We start from the raw sequence: 23661 nt of genomic DNA on the forward strand, positions 1-23661 counted from the left end.
CCTGGAAGGGAGCTACAACCCCCTACTACTTTTCATGAAGAATCAAATGATCAACAAGTATACAACAGATACAGTCCACTACAGATATCAGATCAGTAATTACAGAAATAACCCATAACACCTTATGAACAAAAATATACAGTCAACAGATCATCTTAAGACAGGGACGCATATTTTCTTTCTGTGACCTGCGACTGGACGCAGTCTACCTTCCACTGTTCTGCATGCCGACGCACTGTTCCTCTATGCTTTGCTGCGACCGGCGCACTCAAAAACACTATCGCGCCGCGTCTTTTGCTTCAGAGACGCACCCAATAACACAGTCGCGCCGCGTCCTCTGCCTCAGAGACGCACCTGAGCCTTTACTGTACTGCGTCCCGGCGCACTTTCCCTTCACTGAACCTGCGTCCCTTCAGATATAAAAGATATGAGGACTTCAGAACCAACCCAAACACTCAGATCCACAGATCTGATCATGCGCCATAGAGATCACAGTCCATTAGAAGATTTGCCTTCATAGATCTGGACTAGATCTCACCAAAAGATGTTCAACCAAGATGATGCCTAATCCAAATGAACTCCTTTGCTTTATATAGGCAAGCTTCTCCCCAAAACATGGAACAAAACCACGAGCCGACACCATAGAAACACAAAACCGTCGGCTAGATACCACACAAGAAACCCCCACGTGCTTTTCTCTGCCTTGAAATGTGTGCACTGGGCGGACGCACCTCCTGAACGGCTGGCCTGCGTCCCTGGACGCGGGTTCTGTATGGTATACCTGCGGGGACGCACTTTCTGAACATATTTCCTGTGTCCTTCTTGATTTATCACCTGAATGGGTTTGCCATCAAGGACAACACCTGAATCATAATGCCAACACACGATGCGTCCATTTGTGGTGTTATGGTCCCTATCCACTTTTCCCAACTCATTGGCTGAATGAGAGGTACTTCCCATGAGTCCTAGACTACATGGGTAGGATGTATGCTGGGGCATCAGGAGGAGAAGGTGAACCACTCATCTTTCTCATATGCCATAGGAGAAGGTGAACCACTCATCCTATGCATATGTTAATCGTATGGGAAGGTGAACCACTCACCCTACACACATGTGTCATCAATCATAGGGGGAGGTGAACCACTCACCCTACACACATGTGTCATCAATCATAGGGGAAGGTGAACCACTCACCCTACACACATGTCAACCATCATGGAGTATCACAGGGGAAGGTGAACCACTCACCCTGTACACAACACACCAATAGGGGAAGGTGAACCACTCACCCTATGGTTGCTTATAGCTCCAAGAAGTACCCAAGCCCCCAGGATCTCCTAGAGCTCAATGTTCAAATAAAGTGGGATCCTCATGGGAGGGTCTTTCCACGACCCCAAGTCTCTATCGAAAGGCTAAGAATTTTACCTTCCCTAAGGGATTCATGAATATATCTACGACCTACTCATCAGTCCTGATGTGTTGGAGCCTTATTTCTACCCATTGTACCATATCCTAGATAAAGTGGTACCCGATATCAAGGTGCTTAGAGAGGTTGTAGACACGAAATTCTCTGAAAGGAAAATCCCACTCTAGTTATCGGAGAAGATCATGGTGGTATCCATCACGTGCTCAGATAACTCACTAAAGAGCTTCCTCAACTAAACGGCTTAACAATAGGCCATACTAGCGGCAATGTATTTGGCCTCGGCGATTCTTGGAGTAACTAATTGTTGCTTCCTGCTCATCCAAGAAATTGATGCAAACCACAATGAGAAGCAACATCTAGACATGTTGTTTTGATCCACCACACTATCAGCCTAGTCAACATCAGTATATCCATGTAGTCTCAAATTCCTAGCAATTTATCTCAATCCATAGTTGATTATTCCACAGAGATATCTCAAGAGATTATTAGCATCAATCCAATGTATGTGATGAAGCTCGACCATAAATTGACTCAACATATTCACAGGGAAGCATATGTCCGGATGAGAGTTTACAAAGAACATTAGGGCCCCCACAAGCTGTCTATATTCAAAAAGTTTTTCCAATGTGGGCCCAAAATCACTACTAGATAACTTCTTGAAGTTGAGTTCCATCGGAGTAGCCGCGGACTTGAAATCCACCATCCCACATCTCTCGAGCAGCTTCACAATGTATTTTCCTTGAGAGAGGAAAATCTCACCTAGATTTTGCTAGACCTCCAAGCCTAGGAAGTAGTGCATCAGTCCTAGGTCCTTCATCTCGAACTCAGAAGCCAACTCCCCCTTGCATTAATAAATGAGAGGGTCTGCACCTGTCAGAAATAGATCATCTACATAAAGGACCAAAATGAGAGGCATGTCCTTTTGAACCTTGAAGTATAGGTTAGGATCAACATCGCTCCTCGTAAATCTCAGGTTCATAAGTGCGCAACCAAGACAGGCACACAAATCAAAAACTTCTAACTGGGTGGGAAACCAAGAAAAATAGCACTCCTTTCCTTGGAAACATCTAAGAGTAGAAAAGAGAGAAACATCTAAAACTAGGAAAGAAGGAAACATATAAATGTATTTTCTTTATCTAATAATGCATTTGATTTTTATGCAATATCTTTGTAATTACAAAATTAAAAATAAGGAGAATGTTTGCATTGTTTATACAATGCTCATCTCTCTCTTGTAATAAAGGATGATATTGTTTGCAGAGTTGTTATGTTATCCTATTTTCTTTGTTATGTGGTTATCTGAATCAGTTTCTCAGAACTGCAGGTAGATCAATTGGTATCAGAGCATAAGATCTTGGAAGCCATCCACCTCTTCGAATATTTTTTTTTTTAGGCTCACGGATTTCAATCCATTTGATGGATGAAAATCATGCCTCCCCATTAAGAGACGTCAACTGTGGACTCACCAGTCCATGAATTAGCCATGGATATTCAAGACCTAATTACGTTGCAGCAGTAATGGTGCCCTCCAGGGCAAGTGCAACTCAATACATGCTTTCAAGTTCCCAAATTCTCAGGCCAAATGAATGGTGAGGTTGTTGATTCTTGGCTCTGCAGTCTCTCCAACTATTTCAGAACATGTCCAATGATGGAAGAGGAAATGAAACTTCAAATCGCCAGTCTACAATTGGAAGGCCTGACACAAACATGGTGGGATACTCATTTGGAGAATATGTCCTTGGTTGTCGAACTTGGAGAACCAACAGAGACCAAATCGACACCTATCACATCTTGGGATAACTTTTTCCAGGCCTTAAGAGAACGCTTCTATCCCCCAAGATATATCCAAAATCTCCTTGCCAAATGGTTATAGCTTCGACAACTACCAAATCAATCAATGCAAGCTTACATTGATGGCTTCTGCAAGTTGCGCATTCAACTCCATATCTTTGATCCAGAAGAGCTACTAATTATCCACTAGGGGAATTTTGAGGTCTAAAATGGGCCTCCTAAGGAAATTATAAAATAATAGTGGAAATAATAAAATAAGATTAGAATACATCATCAAATTTTAAAGGGGAAAAAAAACTATTTTTTCAACTCGTATTTTCAATTTATCTCCCTATGGGTTTACTCAAGTTTAGAGCGGAAACACTTGTTGGATGTAAAATTTGATTCCTCATACAAGGAGTAACCATGTTGCATACTTTCAATGGACCCTGTTGCATGAAAAATGAGAAATACATGAAAAATGTGATTGAAATCACGTTTTTCATATATTTCTCATTTTTCATGTACCCAAGGTCCATAAATAGTATGCAACATGTCTACTCCTTGGATGAGGAATTAAATTTTGCATCCAATGAGTACTCCCGCTCGAAATTTAGGTAAAACCTTAGGGAGATAAGTTAAAAATACGAGTTGAAAAAAGTAGTTTTATTATATTATTATTTTTTAATATTTTTACTTTTTTACTCCAAAAATGGTGAATCATCCCCCATGGTTGACATCATCATCTTGAATCCTATTGGTTCTTATAAATTTTATTTTGGTTGTACATTTTTCTTAGGAGGCCCATTTTAAACCTCAAAAGTCCCCTAATGCAACTTCAATTCTGGTTTGCAAATGCTTTTTCATCGAGAAGTTGTTTTATTTGACAATACTTCATTGGACAAGGCATTTATTCGGGCCCTAGCTGAGGTGTAACGCAAAGTGGGCCCTCGAATCTGATCTCCTCAAGCTAGAAATGGTCCATCTCCCTCTAGTTCTTCTAACATAGCCTCTACCTCATCCCCCACACCTCACAATACCCCCTGGTGTACAATTCATAAGACCAACACACATGCTTCTGCAGATTGTAAAGTATTGAAAATCCTACACCCTAACAAGACTTATTATAGAGTTCGAGCAACCATATGCCACTACCCCTCTTGCAATTGTTTCTCTCGACAACCCTACTGAAGTGGACCCCTCTCTCATCCTCTTAATTGTTAATGCAACAAACACCTCTGGTGCACCTTTGTTTGCCCATAATTGTCAAATCAAACATGAGTTGGCCACTCTTATTCTCGACAATGGCAGTTAAAATAATCTTGTGGCACAGGGCTTGGTTCAACGCCTTTTCCTTCCCACCACTCCACACTCACATCCTTATCAGCTCGGTTGGGTCCAAAATGACACTCGTCATCTTACCATCTCCCAACGATGTGTTGTAATATTTTCTATTGGCCCTTTCTGCGATATTGTGGCATGTGATGTTTCTCCTCTCGATTGTGTCGATTTGTTACTGGGAATTCCATACCAAGAAACCTGACATGTTGTTTATCATGCTAAAGATCACCAATAACACTTGCAGCACGATGGCCACACCTATGTGCTCACATCCTCAACTAGCACATCAACCCAACCTTCTACTAGCAAAGCTCCCATTACGAGAGTTAATTTAAACCAATGTGTTTCTTTGTGCTTGATTCGCCCTGTCAAGCCAGACAACCCCTCCAAACCAGTCCCTCCTGCAATGGCTCCTCTACTCCAAGAATCTGTAGATGTCTTCACTCAACCCACATGGTTGCCTCCAACATGCTATGTTGAACACAAAATTGATCTTATTCTTTGTGCTTCCTTACCCAATATCCCCTCTTATCGCCTCGCTCCTCGAGATGCCACTAAGATCGAACGCCAAATTGAACAATTGTTGACATCTGGTCATATTCAACCTTCATCCTCACCATGTGCATCTCTAGCTTTTATTATTCCCAAAAATGATACTTCTAAATGACGCCTCGTGACATACTACCGGGCCAATAATAAAGCCAATGGTAAAAACCGCTACCCCCTACCCCACATTGAGGATTTGTTGGACCACTTACATGGGGCTTGTTTCTTCACAAAGATGGATTTGACTTCAGGCTACCATCAAGTTCGCATGCATGCATCCAACACATGGAAAACTGCTTTCAAAACAAAGTTTGGGCTATTTGAATGGTTGGTCATGCCATTTGAACTGACCAATGCACCTACCACCTTTATGAGATTCATTAATGATGTTTTCAAGGCACACTTGGGTAAGTTTTTAGTCATTTACCTTGATGATATTTTGGGATTCAGTAAATCTTGGGAAGACCATCTTCAGCACGTTCACAACATACTTGAGTTATTGTGAACACATCAACTTCAAGTCAAAGAGAATAAATCCTATTTGGACAAACATCAATTCAATATTTGGGATTTATTATTGATAGCATAGGGGTTCGCCCAGATCCCTCTTGGGTACAAGATTTGGCACAATGGCCAGCACCTTCCAATGCACATGACCTCAAGAGCTTCATGGGAGGTATTAATTTCTACAAAAAATATGTCTCTCATTTCTCACAGTTTTCTCACCCTTTGCACCAATTGTCAAATCATGCAAAGTTTATTTGGGATGTCAAATCTGAGCGCCAGTTTTCTCAACTCAAGAATGCATTATGATCAGCCCTTGTTCTTCGCTTGCCAGATATGAATCAACCATTTGAGCTGGAAATTGATGCCTCTCAATTCGCCATTGGGGTTGTTCTTAAATAGGGAGGCCACCCTATGGCATACCATTCTAAGGTGCTTGTGGATGCTAAGCTCATGTACAACACATATGACAAGGAATTCTACAGTTTAGTGCAAGATTTGAAGCAGTGGCACCATTACATTCTTGGCAAAGAGACCATCTTATATACAGATCATCATCCATTGATCTTCATCAACTCACAATGCAAGATTCAAGAGAAACGCCATCTAAAGTGGGTTTCTTACATTCAACAATTCCATCTAGTGATTAAATTTAAGAAGGGGACAGCTAATAAAATGGTTGATTTTTTAAGTCGACCACCTACTCAGGTCCTACACATTCTATAGGTGTGTTGTGTTGCATATGATGCCTAGAAAGATATGTATGCAACAAATCCGGTCTTTGGGGAGATATGGGAAGCTCTACAGCAACCTACAGTCATCAACCAAACTCCCTTTCTTGATTATACCATTCGTGATGGTTGGTTGTATAAACTTAACCAACTCTGTGTGCCACAATCTGATGATCATCTCCTTCTCATCCATGAAGCACATTCCTCTTCATGCGGAGGGCATTTTGGCACAGCCAAGACCATTCTCAATCTTCACCGCCACTTATATTGGCCTTCCTTACCCAATCAAGTGGAAAAATTCATTCGTGCATGTTCTCTTTGTTCACAAAGCAAGCCCTCAAACCGTAAGCATGGTTTGTATCAGCCATTACCAATTCCCTCTCGTCCTTGGGAATCCATTTCCATGGAATTTTTAAGTGGTCTTCCTACTACTTTCCGCAAACATGATGCTATTTCGGTAGTGGTATGTCGTTTCTCCAAGATGGATATCTTTCTTCCTTGTCATAAGACTACCTCTGCTTCTCAAATCGCGGATCTCTTCTTCCAACATGTTTGGCCACACTTTGGTTTGCCAAGTAGCATTATTTTTTATCGTGACTCTCATTTTCTCAGTACATTTTGGCGTACTCTTTGGTATTTGTTGGGTTGCCAACTTCGTTTCTCCATTGCCTTTCACCCACAAACAGATGGACAAACCGAAGTTGTCAATCGTACTTTGGTTCACTCCCTTCACAATTATTTTTCTAGAAACAAACAATGGGATACATATTTGCACATCATTCAACATAGTTACAATAAGGCCACGCACTCCTCAACTGGTTTCTCGCCTTTTGAGGTTTGTTTTGGGTTTCATCCAAGTGCACCCTCTGAGATGCCACTGACTATCACCCCTTCTAGGTCTGCACATCAACAATAGGAACAAAAATCAACTCAACATTTCATACACTCCATATCTCAACTCCAAACTTAAGTAACGGGTGCTTTGCAAGCAACCCAAGATCACACCAAACAAAGGCATGACAAGCAGTGAACACCTTTTTATTTTCAACTTGGATATCGTGTCTGGCTCTTGTTGGTCAAGAAACACTTCAAGGGCCACCACCATAAGTTGCACCCTTTGTGATATGGCCCATATACTGTTCCGGAACGCATTGGCAACAATGCATATTGCTTGGACTTGCCTTCCCAACTTGGAATACACAATGTGCTTAATGTTAATAATCTCAAGCTCTTTGAACCACCTCTCCTTGAGGAATCTGTTACAGTTCGTCATCCAGTAGATAATATTCCAGATTTTCAGCCTCCTCTGCTCAATGATACAATTCTTGACTCCAGGAAAAGGAATACACACCAACAGCCTTACTTATCATATATGGTTGGTCATAAGGGACACACACCAACACAGGAAAAATGGATGACTATTGAAACATTGCAACACACTTTCCCTCATTTGGTGGAGGAAGCATGGACACTTCCTTCTCTAAACAGGGAGGAATTGGGCAACCAAGACAGGCACACAAATTAGAAACTTCTAATTGATTGGGCAACCAAGAAAAAGCACACTCCTTTCCTTGGAAACATCTAAGAGTAGAAAAGACGAAAACATCTAAAAAACTAGGAAAGAAGGAAACATCTCAATGTATTTGCTTTATCTATTTGATTTTTATGCAATATATTTGTAATTACAAAATTAGAAATAAGGAGAATGTTTGCATTGCTTATAGAATGCTCATCTCTGCCTCATAATAAAGGATGATATTATTTCTAGCGTTGTTTCGTTATCCTCTTTTCTTTGTTATGTGATTCTCTGAATCAGTTTCTCAGAACTACATGTAGATCAATAAGATATCTATCAATCCTGTAATACCAAGGCCTAGGGGCTTGCTTCAATACATAGAGGGATTTCTCCAACCTGCATACATGTGTCCTTTGATCTTGTACTTCAAACCCCTAAGGTTGTTCCAAGTAGACTTCCTCCTTAAGCGAGCCATGCAAGAAAGTTGTCTTAATGTCCATTTGATGTAGGTTCCATCCTTGAGTGGCAGCAAGAGCAATAATAGATCGGATAGTCATATATCGGGCAAATGGTGAAAATATCTCATCATAGTCCACTCCTTCCTTTTTAGAGAAGCCTCAAGCAACGAACCTGGCCTTGTATTTTGCAACATTCCCATCTGCTCCATGTTTGATTTTGTATATCCATTTTGAGGTGACTACGGACTTGTCCTTCGGTCTAGGCACCACATCCCAGACATCATTTTTTATGATAGATTCATACTCTTCATTCATCGCATCCTTCCAAACTTGGTGCTTTACGGCTTCTTCGAACATACATGGCTCAGTGTGAAAAATAGTACTCATAGCAGCTAAGTACCCTTGATACTTCTTTGGCTTCTTACTTTCATGGAATGCCCCTCTTGGAAAAATATGTCTTTCAACATATTTGAGGGTATCTTTGAGCCACAAAGGTCTTTTCCTTGAGGTAGAGGTATCACCGGGATCCATCGGGCATAGGTTCATCTGACAGAGGTTCATCCTACTTTTTTGCAACATCATCATTATCCTTCCATGGAATGGGGAGATCTCTGGCTTTTCCAAGGGCAAAGTCTTCATCGAAGGTGACATCATGGCTTATTTCCACGTCTCTTTGACCAAGCACATAGATTTTGTATGCCTTTGAATTTTCATGGTAGCCCACAAATGTACTTTTCTTCCCAGATGCTTCCAACTTGTTTATTTTCTCTATAGGCACATGAAAATACACGAGACAACCAAAAATTCTAAAATGAGAAACATCAGGTTTCTTACCAGTGAAAACTTCTTCGAGTGTCTTGAAATCTAGTGCTTGATGTGGGCTCCTATTCTGAACATACACAATAGTGTTGGCATATTCTTCCCATAAGAACTTCGGTAGACCTTGATCATGGAGCATGGCATGGGTGACTTCCATAATTGTTTGATTCTTCCTTTCAACAATTCTATTTTTTCAAGAGTCTATGGAACATGTGTCTCCCTCTTTATGCCAACATATTGGCAAAAGTCATTGAATTCATTTGATTCATATTCGGTTCCATTATCTATCCTCAATATTTTGATCTTCTTCCTTGTTTCATTCTCCACTAAGGCCTCGAAAGAACAAAACCATTTGAACACTTCTTCCCTCTTCTTCAAGAAATAGATCTATGTTTTGCAAGAGAAGTCATCCACAAAAATTGCATAGTATAAGTATCCTCCCAATGATGTTACGAGGAACATACCAGATATATTAGAATGGACCAGTTGAAGAATATCAGTAGTTTGTCTTTCACTTGCAGGGAATGGTCCCCTTGTAAGTTTCCCAACTACACAACCCTGACAAAATCCTTCATGATTCATGTTGAAATCGGGCATACTTGTGACCATCTTCCCTACCCCAAGTAAGGCTTTGTAATGTAAGTGGGTGAACCTTCGATGCCATACCTCAGATTGAAGTGAAGCATCACAATTCAAGGTTCCCAAAGGACTTCAACTTGATAGATACCATTAACCCTAAAGCCAAGGGTGAATGCATCTTTAGGGTTTCTTTGCCAAATACGTGCTTTTCTATCAATGAATGCTACCTTGAAGTTTTTATCTTCCATTGTAGAAATAGGCACCAGGTTCTTCTTTAAATCAGGAACATACAATACTTCTTCTAGATGAATGGTTTGACCTTGATTCAAGTGAAGAGTGAGAATATCTATCCTTTTCATGGGGTAAGTGGCATTGTCTCCAAGTATGATTTCCAAATTGGTACTCTTTTCAATCAAATTTGAGAGGACCTCTTTGTACTCAGTGAAGTGCCTTGAGGCTCCACTATCAATCAACCAATGATCCAAAGTATCCGGAGGAGAGGCAGTAGATAGAGCGGAAATAAGATAAAACTCCTTTTGTTTTTCTAAAACATCACTTTCCTCATATCTAGAATTTCTTGAAATTTTGGGAGGTCGACCATTTCCATATCGAGCAGCGGGAGCATTCCTTTTTCCTTTATTGTTGAACTTGTTGTTCCTTTGATTTCCATTGCTTTTGAAGTTGTTGTTATTGTCATCATTCCTTGGAGAATTCTTCTTGTGAGGACACTCTCTAGCATAGTGGTCAAACTTGTTACAATTGAAGCACCTTCCTTTTCTTCTTTCTTTGAATCTCTGCTTGAATCCTTGACCCTCTCTCCTTGGACCAACATTCTTTTTCTTCTTTGCATGAGTGGAGAAAGTAGTAGGTTCATTTCCATTTGAGGGCTTCTCTCTCTCCATCATCCTTGTCTCCTCTTGAATGCATCTAGCCAATAATTCATTGAAACTAGGAATCATGTCATTGTTGAGAATGGTGGTGTCATTCTTGAAAGACCCCTGAGTGCAATAAGAGTGAGCTCCCTATCAGCGATAACTTCTCCAATAGATAGAAGGTCAATCTTGATTTGTTTGATCCTCATGAAGTAGGATTGGATAGAATCCACTTTATCCATCTTGATGTCCTTCAACTTATTTTTGAGAAAGAGGATTTGATTTGCATTGTTCACTTTGAACATCCCAACCAACTTACCATATATCTCCTTAGAAGTTCTCAAATCAAAAACATAGGCAACCAAATGCATTTGAATAGATTCAACCAAAATTTTCTTGGCGTTGACCTCATGTTTTCTATATGTTGACTTAGCAACAGTTGGTGCATTTGAAGGAGGCTCCACCACTTTTCCATGCACATAGTCCGATACTTATACTCCCCGAAAGTCAAGTCCAAAGTCATCTTCCAGGTATGATAGTCACATTTGTCATTGAGCTTGTCCTTAGTCTTGAAGTAAGATGAAGAAGCCATTGAAACTTGTCCAATAAACCTTTCTTGGTGATTGTTTTTCTCTCTTTCTTGGGCTTTGTCTTCCCTTGGGCTCTGACACCATGTTAAATTTAGATAACAGTGGTATGTTTTATGCTTAGAACAATTACTTCAGTGTAGCTTTAAGCAGCCCATTGACAATTTCCAATAACAATCACATTAACCATAAATCACATTAACAGTAATTGTAGATAGAACATAAAATAAAAATGCAGAAGACAAACCAAAACTAGAGGACATTAGATTTGGCGGATGTCAGGGGTAAAAACCCCAATGTGGGGAAAACCCTTTGATCAATTCTTCTTATTATTATATCAAATGTTCAACGGAGAGGGAGAGAGAGTACAAGAGTCAAAATTGACTCGCCAAATCAAATTCAAAACAACCCTGTCAAATCAGCAGCCAACTGCAATCAAACTCAGCCCTAACCAAAAAGTCAAAGATGGTCAACGCAACAATCAAACAGTCCACTTGGAGCTCGGTCAAACTCAGTCAGATTCAATCTTCCTTCTTGGCCAAATTCAACCCAGAATAGTCCTTCAAAGTCTAGTCAAATTTAGTCAAAGGAGAGAGAGAGAGCTTGTTATAATTTTCTGTGGTCAAAATTGCAGTCAACCCTAAAGCCAACGCTAGTCAAAGTGCCCAAATTTTCTCAATTTCTATGCCCAACAATGCGGCCTAGAGAAACAAAAATAATCCTCCAAAAATCGCAGTCAAAACTGGTCAAAGAGTCCCTAGTCAACGTTGGTCAAACTTGGTCAACTCCTGAAATTTTCAGCCTTGCAATTCTGTCCAAAAATTCGACCTCCTTGTGCCACACGTGTGAGAGAAAGAGAATGCCCAATAGTTGTACAAACCAATGAGAGAAGGAGAGAGAAGAATGTGTGAGTGATGATGATGCCAAATGAGGTGAGAGGTCACTTGTATTTATACAAGTTGTTGAGGGTGAAGTGACACGTCCATTGGGCTTCATGAGCCTACATGATGATGTGGCCGACCTAAACAATTTGCACATGTGTGGGCATAAATTCAAAAACACACTTCTGCTTGTCCAAATTAGATGATCTTTATATCGATTTTGGTCCTCTTGAAAAGAGAAACTTAATGCAATCATCATCTCCATCAAATGAGCTATCCTAAGGTGGAATTTGGCCCTAGTTGCCAATGATAACAATATTCTTAGCCAAGGGCAAGGCACAACATGAACCCTTAGGGATTGGCAGTGATGGAGGGCCAAGGTGGTATCATAACCCACAGGTCTTGGGGCTTAGGTACCATTGGGATCCAGGTGGATCTATTGATGGTAGGATTGGACGAAGGTTTGTTTAGGATCTAGGTATTGTGGGATCTATTTATAATTTGGTCGCAGAAAGGCATGCTATAGTACAATGGTTCATATGGGATCCTAGTGTCATTGTGTAGATGCCTCTGTTATGGAAAAATACAGATTGCTTGAGGGAAATAAATCTTGGGGTGGGAGGACTTTTATGTCGCCATTTTCAGTTTCCCCTATGGTATAGCTAGGATGGATTTCCAGGGTACGTGATGGCCAGGTCACAGGAGCAAGATTACGTCATCAGAGGCCCTTAAGGGGTTTTGAGGAGTTTTATGGGATCTCACGACATTCACTTGGCCATCATTAAGGTTAGTTCCACATAGCTTGCTTTTGGTTCTGTTGCATTCGATAATTCCCATAAAACGTGGTTATTGTTGAGCCTAATTTAATTAATTACGCTTAAGTGGAATTCCAAAAGGAATATTTGATGGAACACCTTAGTGTAATAGCTCGTTGGAAATAGAATGAAAAAATCTATAGGATGGGATGATGGGAAAGCGACTTCTAGCAACGAGAGAAAGTATGGTGGGTGATTTAACATTTCCCTGGATTGAAAAGTGATTTTAATTAGTCACTTAATTAAATAAAAGAAGGGGAAAATTATTAATTGAAGGAAAAGGGGAAAAAGTGATCTAACTAAAATAAAATGAAATTAAAAGTCACTTAGATGAAAACAAGAAGAACCTTCTAGAATAATACTAAAATAATCAAAATAAAATACTTCTAGTAGATCAGAGATCTATCTATAGAGCCTTTAAAAGGATGAGGATGAGATCATTTGGGACATCTTGGTTTGGTTGTTCATTTGATATAGTGAAGTTTGGAGAACGAAGTTCCCAGCTTCAACAAACCTTGGGTTTTCATTGTGTGTTGAACGAAACCCCAACACTCCTTGAGGACATTTCATCTAAAAGTTCCATAGAGCTTCAGCGATATTGGAGTGAGGGTCATCCAGATCCTCAAATGGTGCTTCATTTCTTCTTATTCTATCTCAATTATTTATGTTGTAATAACCTATATCATATAAATAAAGTTGAGTTTTTAGTATTGTTGTGTTTTTCTCTAAATTTGTAGTGTTTCATATTTTGACTATTTATGCAATTTTGTGAAAATTGTTATCCTAAATTTTCATAATTAAAGGAATTAAAATAGATGGAACACTTTATAATATCTCAAAATCATTAGAAATTTATCTATTTGAAATATTACACTTTGATTGTCTTTTTGTTGTGTTGTTTGGAGTTTGGAAACATATTCCATGAACCATCATTTTTTCTAACCATCACTACTGGTGAAGAGAAAGCACTCTAGCCAGATTAAATGATGCCCACCTCTAAGATTTCTTGAACCATATGCTCAATCTCATTATTTTGTGCATGTGGATATCTATAAGGCCTAATGTTAGGTGGTACACTTCCAGGTTGCAAATGAATATCATGGTCTTGATATCGTACAAGTGGAAGACCCTTAAGCGTTTTTTCCAAATACGCTATCATGATTGTTGATAACATTTTGAAAATCCAAGGGATCAAAGGATATAGATGTTTGAACATATAATAAACATAATTGTACTACACCTTGGTGTCCATTTTTTAACAATTTTGTCACGCTATTAGATCTTATCACTTTACTAGGTTTCCCTTGGATACCTCTAAGCTCAATTTCCTTTCCTTTTGAGAAAAAACTTATGAAAAGATCTTGGAAATTAGGCACCACTATTCTCAATGATTGTAACATTGGACTCCTAATATAACATCAACACCACTCATTTGGATTGCAATCATGGGACTAAGCAATAAATACTCCCCCATATTCCCCTTAATCGTATTGCACTTCCCTAAAATATTTATGGTGCCTCCATTAGTGACCAATTGTCTAGTGGTCATATTTTTACTTTCAACTTTCCTTCCCAAACTGAAAGCTTCCTCTAAAGATTTAGGTTCAAAGAGAGACACCTCATGTTGGATGTTTACCTTCAAAGTACCCATAAATAAGTCTAACAAGTTATCTTTTGAAATATTCTTTACTCTGAAACTCAACTTTTGGAATCATTTAATGTGCTCTGTAACTGGAGTTGTTTGTCAAGAAATTACAAATTGAATAAAGAATGTGTAACTCTTAATATCCCCATAATGTGCTATCAATTCCTTTGTAAAAATGGACCAAGATATAACATAATCATTTTTTTCTTTCACAAAGCCATTGATACCATACACGTTGGCCTTGTTCTAAAAACCTTGATGCAATATTTATCTTTTGTAAGCATGCCACTTGGTGTAGATTAAATTACTTTTTCCTTCTAAAATATCTATGTTACAGGATCATTTCCAGCAATTTTCCTCGTATCAATCTTTGGAATGTAGTAGTACCTTCGTGCTGAGTTGAAGCCCTAATAATGTGGATCTTGGATTGAAAATTAATAATTATGGTTTTGCGATTCAAAATTTGTGCTTTCCAATTGTGATAACATACTCCTTATATGAGATTGATTCTCAACAACGTGTTTCTCCTTATGTTCATGATTTCCTTGAATCTCCACATCCCTTTTAGGAAATCTCTCTAAAGAGGATTTTCAATAGCAATCATAGATTTTTGTATTTCTTTCCTATTTTCATTATCTTCCTTTTTTTATTTTCTTTCATCTTCTTTTCCATTTATTTTTTAATTTTTTTTCTTGAAAACCTAAGAAATCCATTTTTTTCAACATACTACCAACCATTTCATTAACTTTCTTCTCTAATTGAGATAACTTGAGTTTTAAGGCTTCATTTTCTTCATGAATCGAGAATGGGCCTTCAACAGATTTAATTGGTATGGTACTTTGGAGGCATGTAGGAAAATATTAATAGCCCTCCTCCTTATTACAACGAAAAAGGGGATCTTCTAATGAACAATTAAGCCACTAGTAAGTTACATACCATAATTTGGAGAATTCAAAATGGTTGAAGTTTCAATGATATATCTCTGGCATTAGAGACCACCTCGATATGAGAATTTCTTCTACAATACTCTGATGTTTATTTTCTGCAATTCCACATGTGTGAACTTAATCTGATATGTCAACTGAAAGTTATATTAACTTTCCCAAAGCTTCTTGGTTTTTTTTGCCTCTTCCCATGAGCAAGCTTGTATAATGTGCCATGTGTCAAATTCTTGAAACATAATCCTAGAACCTATACCTAAGGTACTTCTATATGTTTCACGAAATTTCTGAAGATTTCATAGTTTGAACAGTTCCAAACAAAAATATATAGCAAAAATACCAAGCTCGTTTTTTTTAAATTTATTTCATAACTATTCACAAACCCTAAATTCCATAGGATATAACTCCCAAAATGATAGCGTACCAAATTCTAAAAAGGGAATCAATTGTTTGAGACTAAATTTTGGAGCATACAAAAGCCCTAACTTTTTTGGATCATATCTCCAAAAATATTACAAACCAAGATATGTAACTTGAATCAGATATTAATCGAGATGTTTTCTCAAACTTTTCCAAGTTTCACTATCTGAAACCTCCCAAATAGAAAAAAAATAATAATAATAATAAATAAAATAGCGAAAATGCCACAATGACCTGTTTGAAGTAGCAAAACCATAGGATCAAGAACTTTGATACCAAACGTTGTGGTAATTGCGCCTTAAAATTATAAGAAACCAATCATGATAATCCATTTCGATGGGTAAACCCCCATTTACAATAAATACAATGAACAAGATAATATTTGGCGATCCTAAGGCTACGTCTCCTTAGCATATATATAGGGGACAAATAATACAATTATAATAAAATGGGACCATGAAGAGTTTTAGCCTACATAACAATATAACAATAAAAATGTAATCACTCAATATCTAGGGCTTAATAAGGGGTTTTTGAGTTAATATTGGGCTTATATAGGATTTAACATGGTAAAAACCTTGGATACATATATGAGGTCATGTATAGAGCCAAATAACTCGTTTCACATGTTGAGTCAAGGAAAAGTGATGCATCTAATTGGAAATTATTGATTCTAGGGGGAACATCATTAACCATGCATGGTGTATCTCAACATGACTTTCATTTATGATCAAAACCTCTATTGTATCGGTGAGGTACATGAGGTCTTTTCTATTATAGAGTGATGTTTGTTAATGATAAAACTCGTAGGTCCATCCAATGCCAAATGCAAATGTGAAAAAAAGTTTAGTGACTACTTGGTGAGGTATCATCTTTTATATTATATAGAGTGGATATTTTATTGGTGATAAAACTCATAAGTCCATCCAATGCCAAATGCAATGATACAAGAAAGTTGAGCGACTACGTGCACTAAAAATAAGAACTTTTAAATTGCATGGTGGCCAAATTGCTAAAGTATAAAGTTAGCAATCCAATTGTTAAAGATAAGCCTTTAGTTCATTTAAATGTTAGTTGAATTAGATATATCTTAGCACATTGAGTCCAAGAAATGCAAGAGGTTGAACTAAATGGAGTTTAATAATAATACTTGTACTTCATAGACAAGCTTGGCGTGATGTAAAATGTCTCCCTTATTGAGAGGGAGGGTCGATGCCTTTGCAGGATCAGGGTAGACCATCTCTTAAAGCCATAAAAAGAATTGGTCATAACAGACTTTGACTAAAGGTGGATGGCCCATGGCAATTACAAAATTCGACAGATCTTCTCCTGAAAAGCCATAAGGACTTGGTTGGGCCATAAAGGACTTTGACCAGAGAAGATAGATGCAATTCACCTGAGAAACCACAAAGGACTTTGGTTGGGCAAGTTGGCCAAGAGTGAATGTTCCAAGCGCAGATTCTTTCCTGAGAAGTGAAAAAGACTTGCTTGAGTCATAACAAGACTTTGACCAGAGGAGATTGATATATTTACCTAAGGAGCCATAAAGGACATTGGCCAGAGGTAAAAGGCCCTGGATACTCACATTGCCTACTCCAAGATGGAGTGGTTTATAGATGTGCATGTGAACAGTTACATTGCCCACTCCATGATGAAGTTGTCTATAGGCATGCATCAACATGGCAAGCTCATGAACTTTTCCTATAAAAGAGAAATTTCAACTAAGGGGAAATCTGTGGCAGCCAAGGAGAATACCTCCCTCGCTAAGAGGGAGTGTTGATTTTTTGTGTAGCAGTGAGAGGTATTTCTGCATGCCAAGAGGCCTCCATAGTCAACCTAGAAAAATTATGGATTTAAATAACAATTTTATTTTTGAGCTTCATGTAGGCTCCAAATTGTCAAGACAGTCCGACCACCATGAAAGGGTGTGACCCTTGGTCAAAATTCACCAATTTGACAAGTATAAATACACAATGTGACATCTTTGTTTGACCAATTTCGGATAATCACATATTCTCTCTTCTATTACAGCCACACGTGCAAAGTCAAAGGAGGTGATGATGCCATGTGCAAGATGAAATGAACCAACATTAGATTGGATTATGGATACAAAGGAACCAACTTTCTGAAATGAGGGCCGTACTTTTGGTAGGATGAAAAGGTTGTGTTTTTTCATCATTTACTATTTTATGCCATGATCCATCATCGGTGCCATTTTGGACATTGAAAATTAGAATTTTAAACAATGAATCATCTCTAGTATTTGAAATTTCATTGTTCATTGTCTGGTGTATATGTCGACCATAAGCTATTTAGTAACAACATGAGCCTGTCAACGTACAATACAAAATGGAAAATAGAAAATGTTTCAATTTTCTTGTGTAATTTTTGAGTTTTGCGCAGAATTTTGCCCAGCCATATTGTTGACTCTCTTGGCTGGGTTTCTTAAGCCATTGGCAAGTCCAATTCATGCAACATTGATCTCAAGATGAGCTGTCAAAGACTAGATTCAGAATGAGAACTTGGCTTTTTGAGACTTTGAAATCACATTCCTTTTGGGCATCAGAGAAAGCTTCCAACCGATTTTCTATTACAGAAGCCTGGCCACATTTTTATATGGGAAGGAGAGGACTCACCAACAACACTGCAACCTGAAAAAAACAGGAAAACAAGTAAAAGACAAGGAAGAAAAGAAAAAGCTTTCCAGACAGAACAGGAATGGGCAAGAGAGCCACATCAGCTGAGGACTAGAGGAGACTAGAGGAAACACCAACTGGAAAGAAATCCTAGAAGCGTACATCTTCAATTATCTATCCCCAAGCAAATCAGCCCATTTCACACACCCAAGTTCCAACTTTTCCTCACAAATGAATGACAACACTGTGTAACTTGCATCTGCAAACCACGTAACTTTTCTCCAGAATCACATAACAGCTTCCACTAGGACAACACGTGAGAGTCGGTTCTTCTCATGAGGTGAAATGAGGAAAGAAAAGAGAATGACACCTATAAATATAAAATGTTTAAACAACTTGATTAACCATGAAACAACCAGCTATTTAAGCTGATCTCAAAGAAGCTGCTAGTGAAGAGTAACATAACGATATAAAACTGAATGAATCAAAATAATATATTCGCCTGTACAGTACATAATTATTCAGATCCTCCACATAGGAGAAAGAAATTCTACATCTTATGTCAAATATATTCACAAAATATAACAGTTATACCTTGTTTCACGATGTTTGGCATTAGGACAAGAACACACTTAACATGTTAGTTTGAAAAGAAATATAGATTAATATTACAAAGGTGGCTTCCAGCTGCAATTGCCCAATGATGTGGAAATCAAAGTTGATTTCCAGATTCAGGAAACCTGTCGTAATAGCATGCTTCCTTGTCAATCTTAGCACCCAATTCCCTGAAAGGCAACACGGCACAGCACATTCTTCGAGTTTGTACATGCCAAAGTGAACCAGGATGCTTGTTCAAGCATTATATCAATAAAGCCTCAGGCGTGTGCTTATAGTTGTACGACACAATGGACACTGGGATAAATTTGGGCCACAATCCCTACAAGTCTGTCAAAAAATGCAGATAACATCAGGACATAATACAACACGAATAAAATTCTGGCAAATCCCTAATTCCACAATACTGTGTTCCATCTTCTGGATTTAAATGTAATCAATACTTACCGTATGTCCACAATTAAAAGCCATGTCCCTGGGATTTGTTAAGCAAACTGGGCAAAACTGAAATATACAATCATTAGATATTTAAACTCAGCACAAGGAAAATTACAGTGAGAACAGAAAAGATGAGTTATCAAGCCTTGATCACAAACTGATGCAAGAGGAATACAATTCCTACCTGCTCCTGGCTTTCAACACTCCTTTCTTGTTGAACAGACGGTGCATGTGTAGTGCCTTGAGAAGGAGGAAACTGGAAATTTGTCGAGTGAGGAAATGCTGGCATGGTTGTGTCATGTTGAATCACTGGGAGTGGAGGCGGCAATGGAAGTACTTCTGGAGCCTTTCCTGCACAGCGACTATAACAAAGAAAGCATCAAATGATTGTTTTATGCAGTGCACTCAACTCATTACAAAACTTCATATTCTTGAAAAAAGTTAGAATAAAGAAATCTCAATCCAGTTCATACCCCAAAAGATGAAGCTCTTGCGTGGCTTTGTATTGAAATGGAATCTCCATCAGTGCTGCTAATGCAAATGCTGCCTCTTTCTCAGAAAGAGCGATATTTTTGGCCATGATATTTGTAAAGTTCACAAACTGCAAAATGAATGCTGTGTAAATTAAAACATGGTGTAGCAGTAAAATAAAATGATTATCAACTACTGATCTACGGTGGTTGCTCTGAGCTCTCCATTGCAGTATTCAGCTCACAATCAAAACATAAGCACTTTGACAACATCAAAATCACAGAAGCCAAATATTTATGCAAGCATCACCTGAAAATTATCAAATGCTCGTTTGGGGATATTATCATCAAATTGCTGCATTGCATCCCACGGTCCATCTCCGACTCCAACTAATACAATAGATAAAGGAAACTGACTGCAAAAAAGGGAAACAGAATTCCATCATTTTGAAACACTACCATTACTGGAATGTTGTTTAGGTTGTGCATAAGTTCTTGTCATACCTTGCGGCAACTATAGCATCTACTGTTTTTTGTTCTTGTTGACTTAAACGTCCAACCTCTGTATCACTACTCCTCGTCACCTGCAAAGATACAAAATGTCAAGCCATTGGAAATGCATTGTCATAAATTGCACTTTTAGAATGAATATAAGATAAGCAGTATAAAGGTATATAAAGCTAAGCATTTAAAAAAAATGACTAGATACTGTCAGAAAATAATTAAGACAAGACTGTGCACATAATACTCTGAACAAAATAGAATTCATTTTATACTGTGCAAGTAAAAATGAAAATTTCAAAATGGTGGTTACAACCTGTCCATCAGCGATGATCACAAGAACGTGATATTGTCCACCACTCTTTTCCACAATACTCATGGCCACTTCAATAATTGGAGCAAAAGATGTTGGTCCTGCAACAGAAGGAATAATATAAAAATAGTACAATAATCAAGCCTAGAATATCTTAAATCTTACATATCCATATTCAGTATCTTTACAAGTACATGATGCACACACGCAACAGCCTACAGTCCATAACAGAAAAGCAAATTCAACTTTGTTCAACCAAGTTTCCCGTATTAGGGGGATCTGTGGGAGCACTCCAAATTTTAAGAAAATTCAGGAGGGACAGGGGACATCAGGGTTAGTATCAATGTTCAACCAAGTTTCCTGGATTGGGGGGATGTGTGGGAGCACCCCCAAATTTTAAGAAAATTCAGGAGGGACGGGGAGACATCATGGTATATATATATATATATATATATATATACTGATTTGTTAAAATGTCTAAGTATTACATGTTAGAAATTTTATTTGTATTCTCTAGTTTATTTCTCCTACTTGTTAATTATGAACAAGTTATTTAACCATATAAACACTGAAATAAACACAATACAGTCTCAACCATCTACAGATCAACAGCTGAAAGAAATAGCAAACACACAAGTGACACTGTTATTTTTGGACAACTTGTCCCCGGAAAAACCCAACTTGGGAAAACCGGTGCAGCAATTCTGAGGGTTATTTTATTATGCAGTCTTTCTGAGTACAACTGGGTGCCAAACCGGCTCACCCGACAGAGAAAATAATCTGGCAGTAATACCTCTCTATTCGGAAGCAGATATTCGGAAAGTGTGCCCCATGAAACCCTCTCTAGCACAATCTGAAGCTCAGTGTCAACCCTTCTGGCCTTTGCGTCAACTCAAAACTCACTGCGTCAGCCCTCTAAGGCTCTACGCAGCCTCTACGGCCCTTTGCATCACTCTTGCAACCTCTGCGTGGATGACACAGGGCCTTCTGGCCTCTGTGCAGTCCCTTCTGCCTCTACGTGGCTCCCTCTGGCTCAGCGTATGCCTCTCTCTACTTCTGTGTTGGCCTCTTGGCACTATCTCTGCCTCTCTGCCTCATACTCACTTCCCCTCGCTGCAACTGATCACTGATTCAATTTCTCTTAGCAAACCTCGTTCTAGAAAATCGAATCACTAATCACTCTGGTGTGTTTTCCAACTGACCCTCAAGCCTCCTCTTATACTTTTCCTGTTGGTCCTTCAACGACCGAGATTACATCTCTAATCAACAGCTAAGATTAGATTTGGCTTGATCCATGTCATTTATAACTTTCTAACCTAGTTTTATATTAACACCCATTAATATTTTATTTTTCCTAAGTTTAGACTTAGGAACTCCAAAAAAATATTAATTATTTTAATATCTCCTTAACCGGGTAGAATCTACCGAAACCATTTCTGGGTCTTGGAGATCTCATGTGCTTTAGCCTCTCCACCAATTTTCATAGCTAGAGCACATCTGATGCTACCCCAAATCAACACTCCCTCTTAGCGAGGATTGTGCTCTAGTAATACTCCACACTGAGCATCACTCTGATTATACGACACCGGTACCTGTGTTGATGCTAGGCCTCCCCGCCCAACATCCTCTGCACTATTGCATCCTGTACTGCTGCCCATGGCCCTGCCACTGCCACTGCTGCATCCGTACGGCAGCTCCCTCTGCATCCGTGTTGTTGTTGGTCCTTTCTCCCAACACTGCATCTACACTGCAACCCCCTCTCATCATGTTGCATCATGCTACTGCCAACTGCTATTGCACTGCAACTCAATTACTGAGAAGTAAGTAACTAATCCACCCAACTACTGACATCCCTGTCAAGCTAGAAACACTCCCAATGCTGAAGCTCTCTCTACTGCTATCTCGTGCTCCCTCTCTTGCCTCTATGTTGCTGCAACAATTCCCTGCCTCTCACACCGTTGCAAACCTCTTTGTGCCATACTGCACTGCTACAACCTCCTTTGTACCTCTCGCACCACTACAACCCTCTCTGCGTTGCCTAGGACTACAGCACTATAGCACTCTTTGTCGCCTCATCCGCATCCGTTTCTACCGACATCTGCTATCCTGCTACTTCTCACTTCAGGGCTCCCGTAGCAAGGTATGATCCAAGAGTTTGGGTACCTCAAGGATCCTGCCCCTCATCGCCTATAGTCCTCCTGACTACAACTCGATGTCTTCCCACCTCTTCTCTAGAGGTACATGAGCACTCATGGCACAATCGTCATCCTCCTCTACCTCCTTTTCCACCTTCACTGGGGCTGCCTTGGAGTCAGACGCCTCTCTCTTATTCTTCTTCCTCGGACACTGGTTCGCATAATGCCCCAATTCCCCATAGTTGAAGCACTTTATCTTAGAGAGGTCATTTTTCTTCATCTTCTCTTGCTTGCCCGCAGATGCCAGAGCTGCATCCTCTTCCTCCTCTTTCTTGATCCAAAATCCTTTGCTACTACTTCTCGTCTTGGACAGCCGTCTAATCTCTTCTTGGTGAAGAGTCGCCTACAATTGTTCCCAATCTGGAAGATTCTCTCTGCCCAGAATACTCTGGATGAATGTCTCCCACTCCTCAGAGACTGCATTTAGAGCGGTCCTCACCATCAACTCTTGATCCGACATGGCCCCTATGGAAGTTAGTTGGTTTGTATCTCCTTCAATCTATCGAGGAAGTGATCTATCTGCTCCCCCTTCTGCATCTGGTATGACCGCAACTGACTCTCAAGTAACATCTTCCTCTGCACGAAAGTGTGTTGATACAATGTCTTCAAGGTGTCCCACATTTCCTTTGTCGTTTCCTTCTC

At 39.2% G+C, this 23661-nt stretch overlaps 1 protein-coding gene across 2 annotated transcripts in view; it reads right to left on the bottom strand.

Moving 5' to 3' along the window:
- Window positions 1–18937: 18937 nt before the first annotated feature.
- LOC149186823 (E3 ubiquitin-protein ligase RGLG3-like) overlaps window positions 18938–23661 on the bottom strand; it is a 145362-nt gene continuing 140638 nt past the window's right edge. For both annotated transcript variants that reach the window (XM_089411152.1, XM_089411153.1), the window contains 7 exons: window positions 20828–20925; window positions 20515–20594; window positions 20321–20426; window positions 20014–20141; window positions 19725–19902; window positions 19550–19606; window positions 18938–19432 (listed from right to left, as the gene is read on the bottom strand). In XM_089411152.1, coding sequence (XP_089267278.1) covers window positions 19352–19432; window positions 19550–19606; window positions 19725–19902; window positions 20014–20141; window positions 20321–20426; window positions 20515–20594; window positions 20828–20925 — 728 coding nt within the window. In that variant the 3' untranslated portion in view covers window positions 18938–19351. The remainder of the gene's footprint in view (window positions 19433–19549; window positions 19607–19724; window positions 19903–20013; window positions 20142–20320; window positions 20427–20514; window positions 20595–20827; window positions 20926–23661) is intronic.

The sequence above is a fragment of the Pinus tabuliformis genome, chromosome 3_1 (assembly GCF_031772625.1).
Source record: "Pinus tabuliformis cultivar Carrire ecotype Pingquan chromosome 3_1, CPIR1, whole genome shotgun sequence".
Classification (NCBI taxonomy): domain Eukaryota; kingdom Viridiplantae; phylum Streptophyta; class Pinopsida; order Pinales; family Pinaceae; genus Pinus; species Pinus tabuliformis.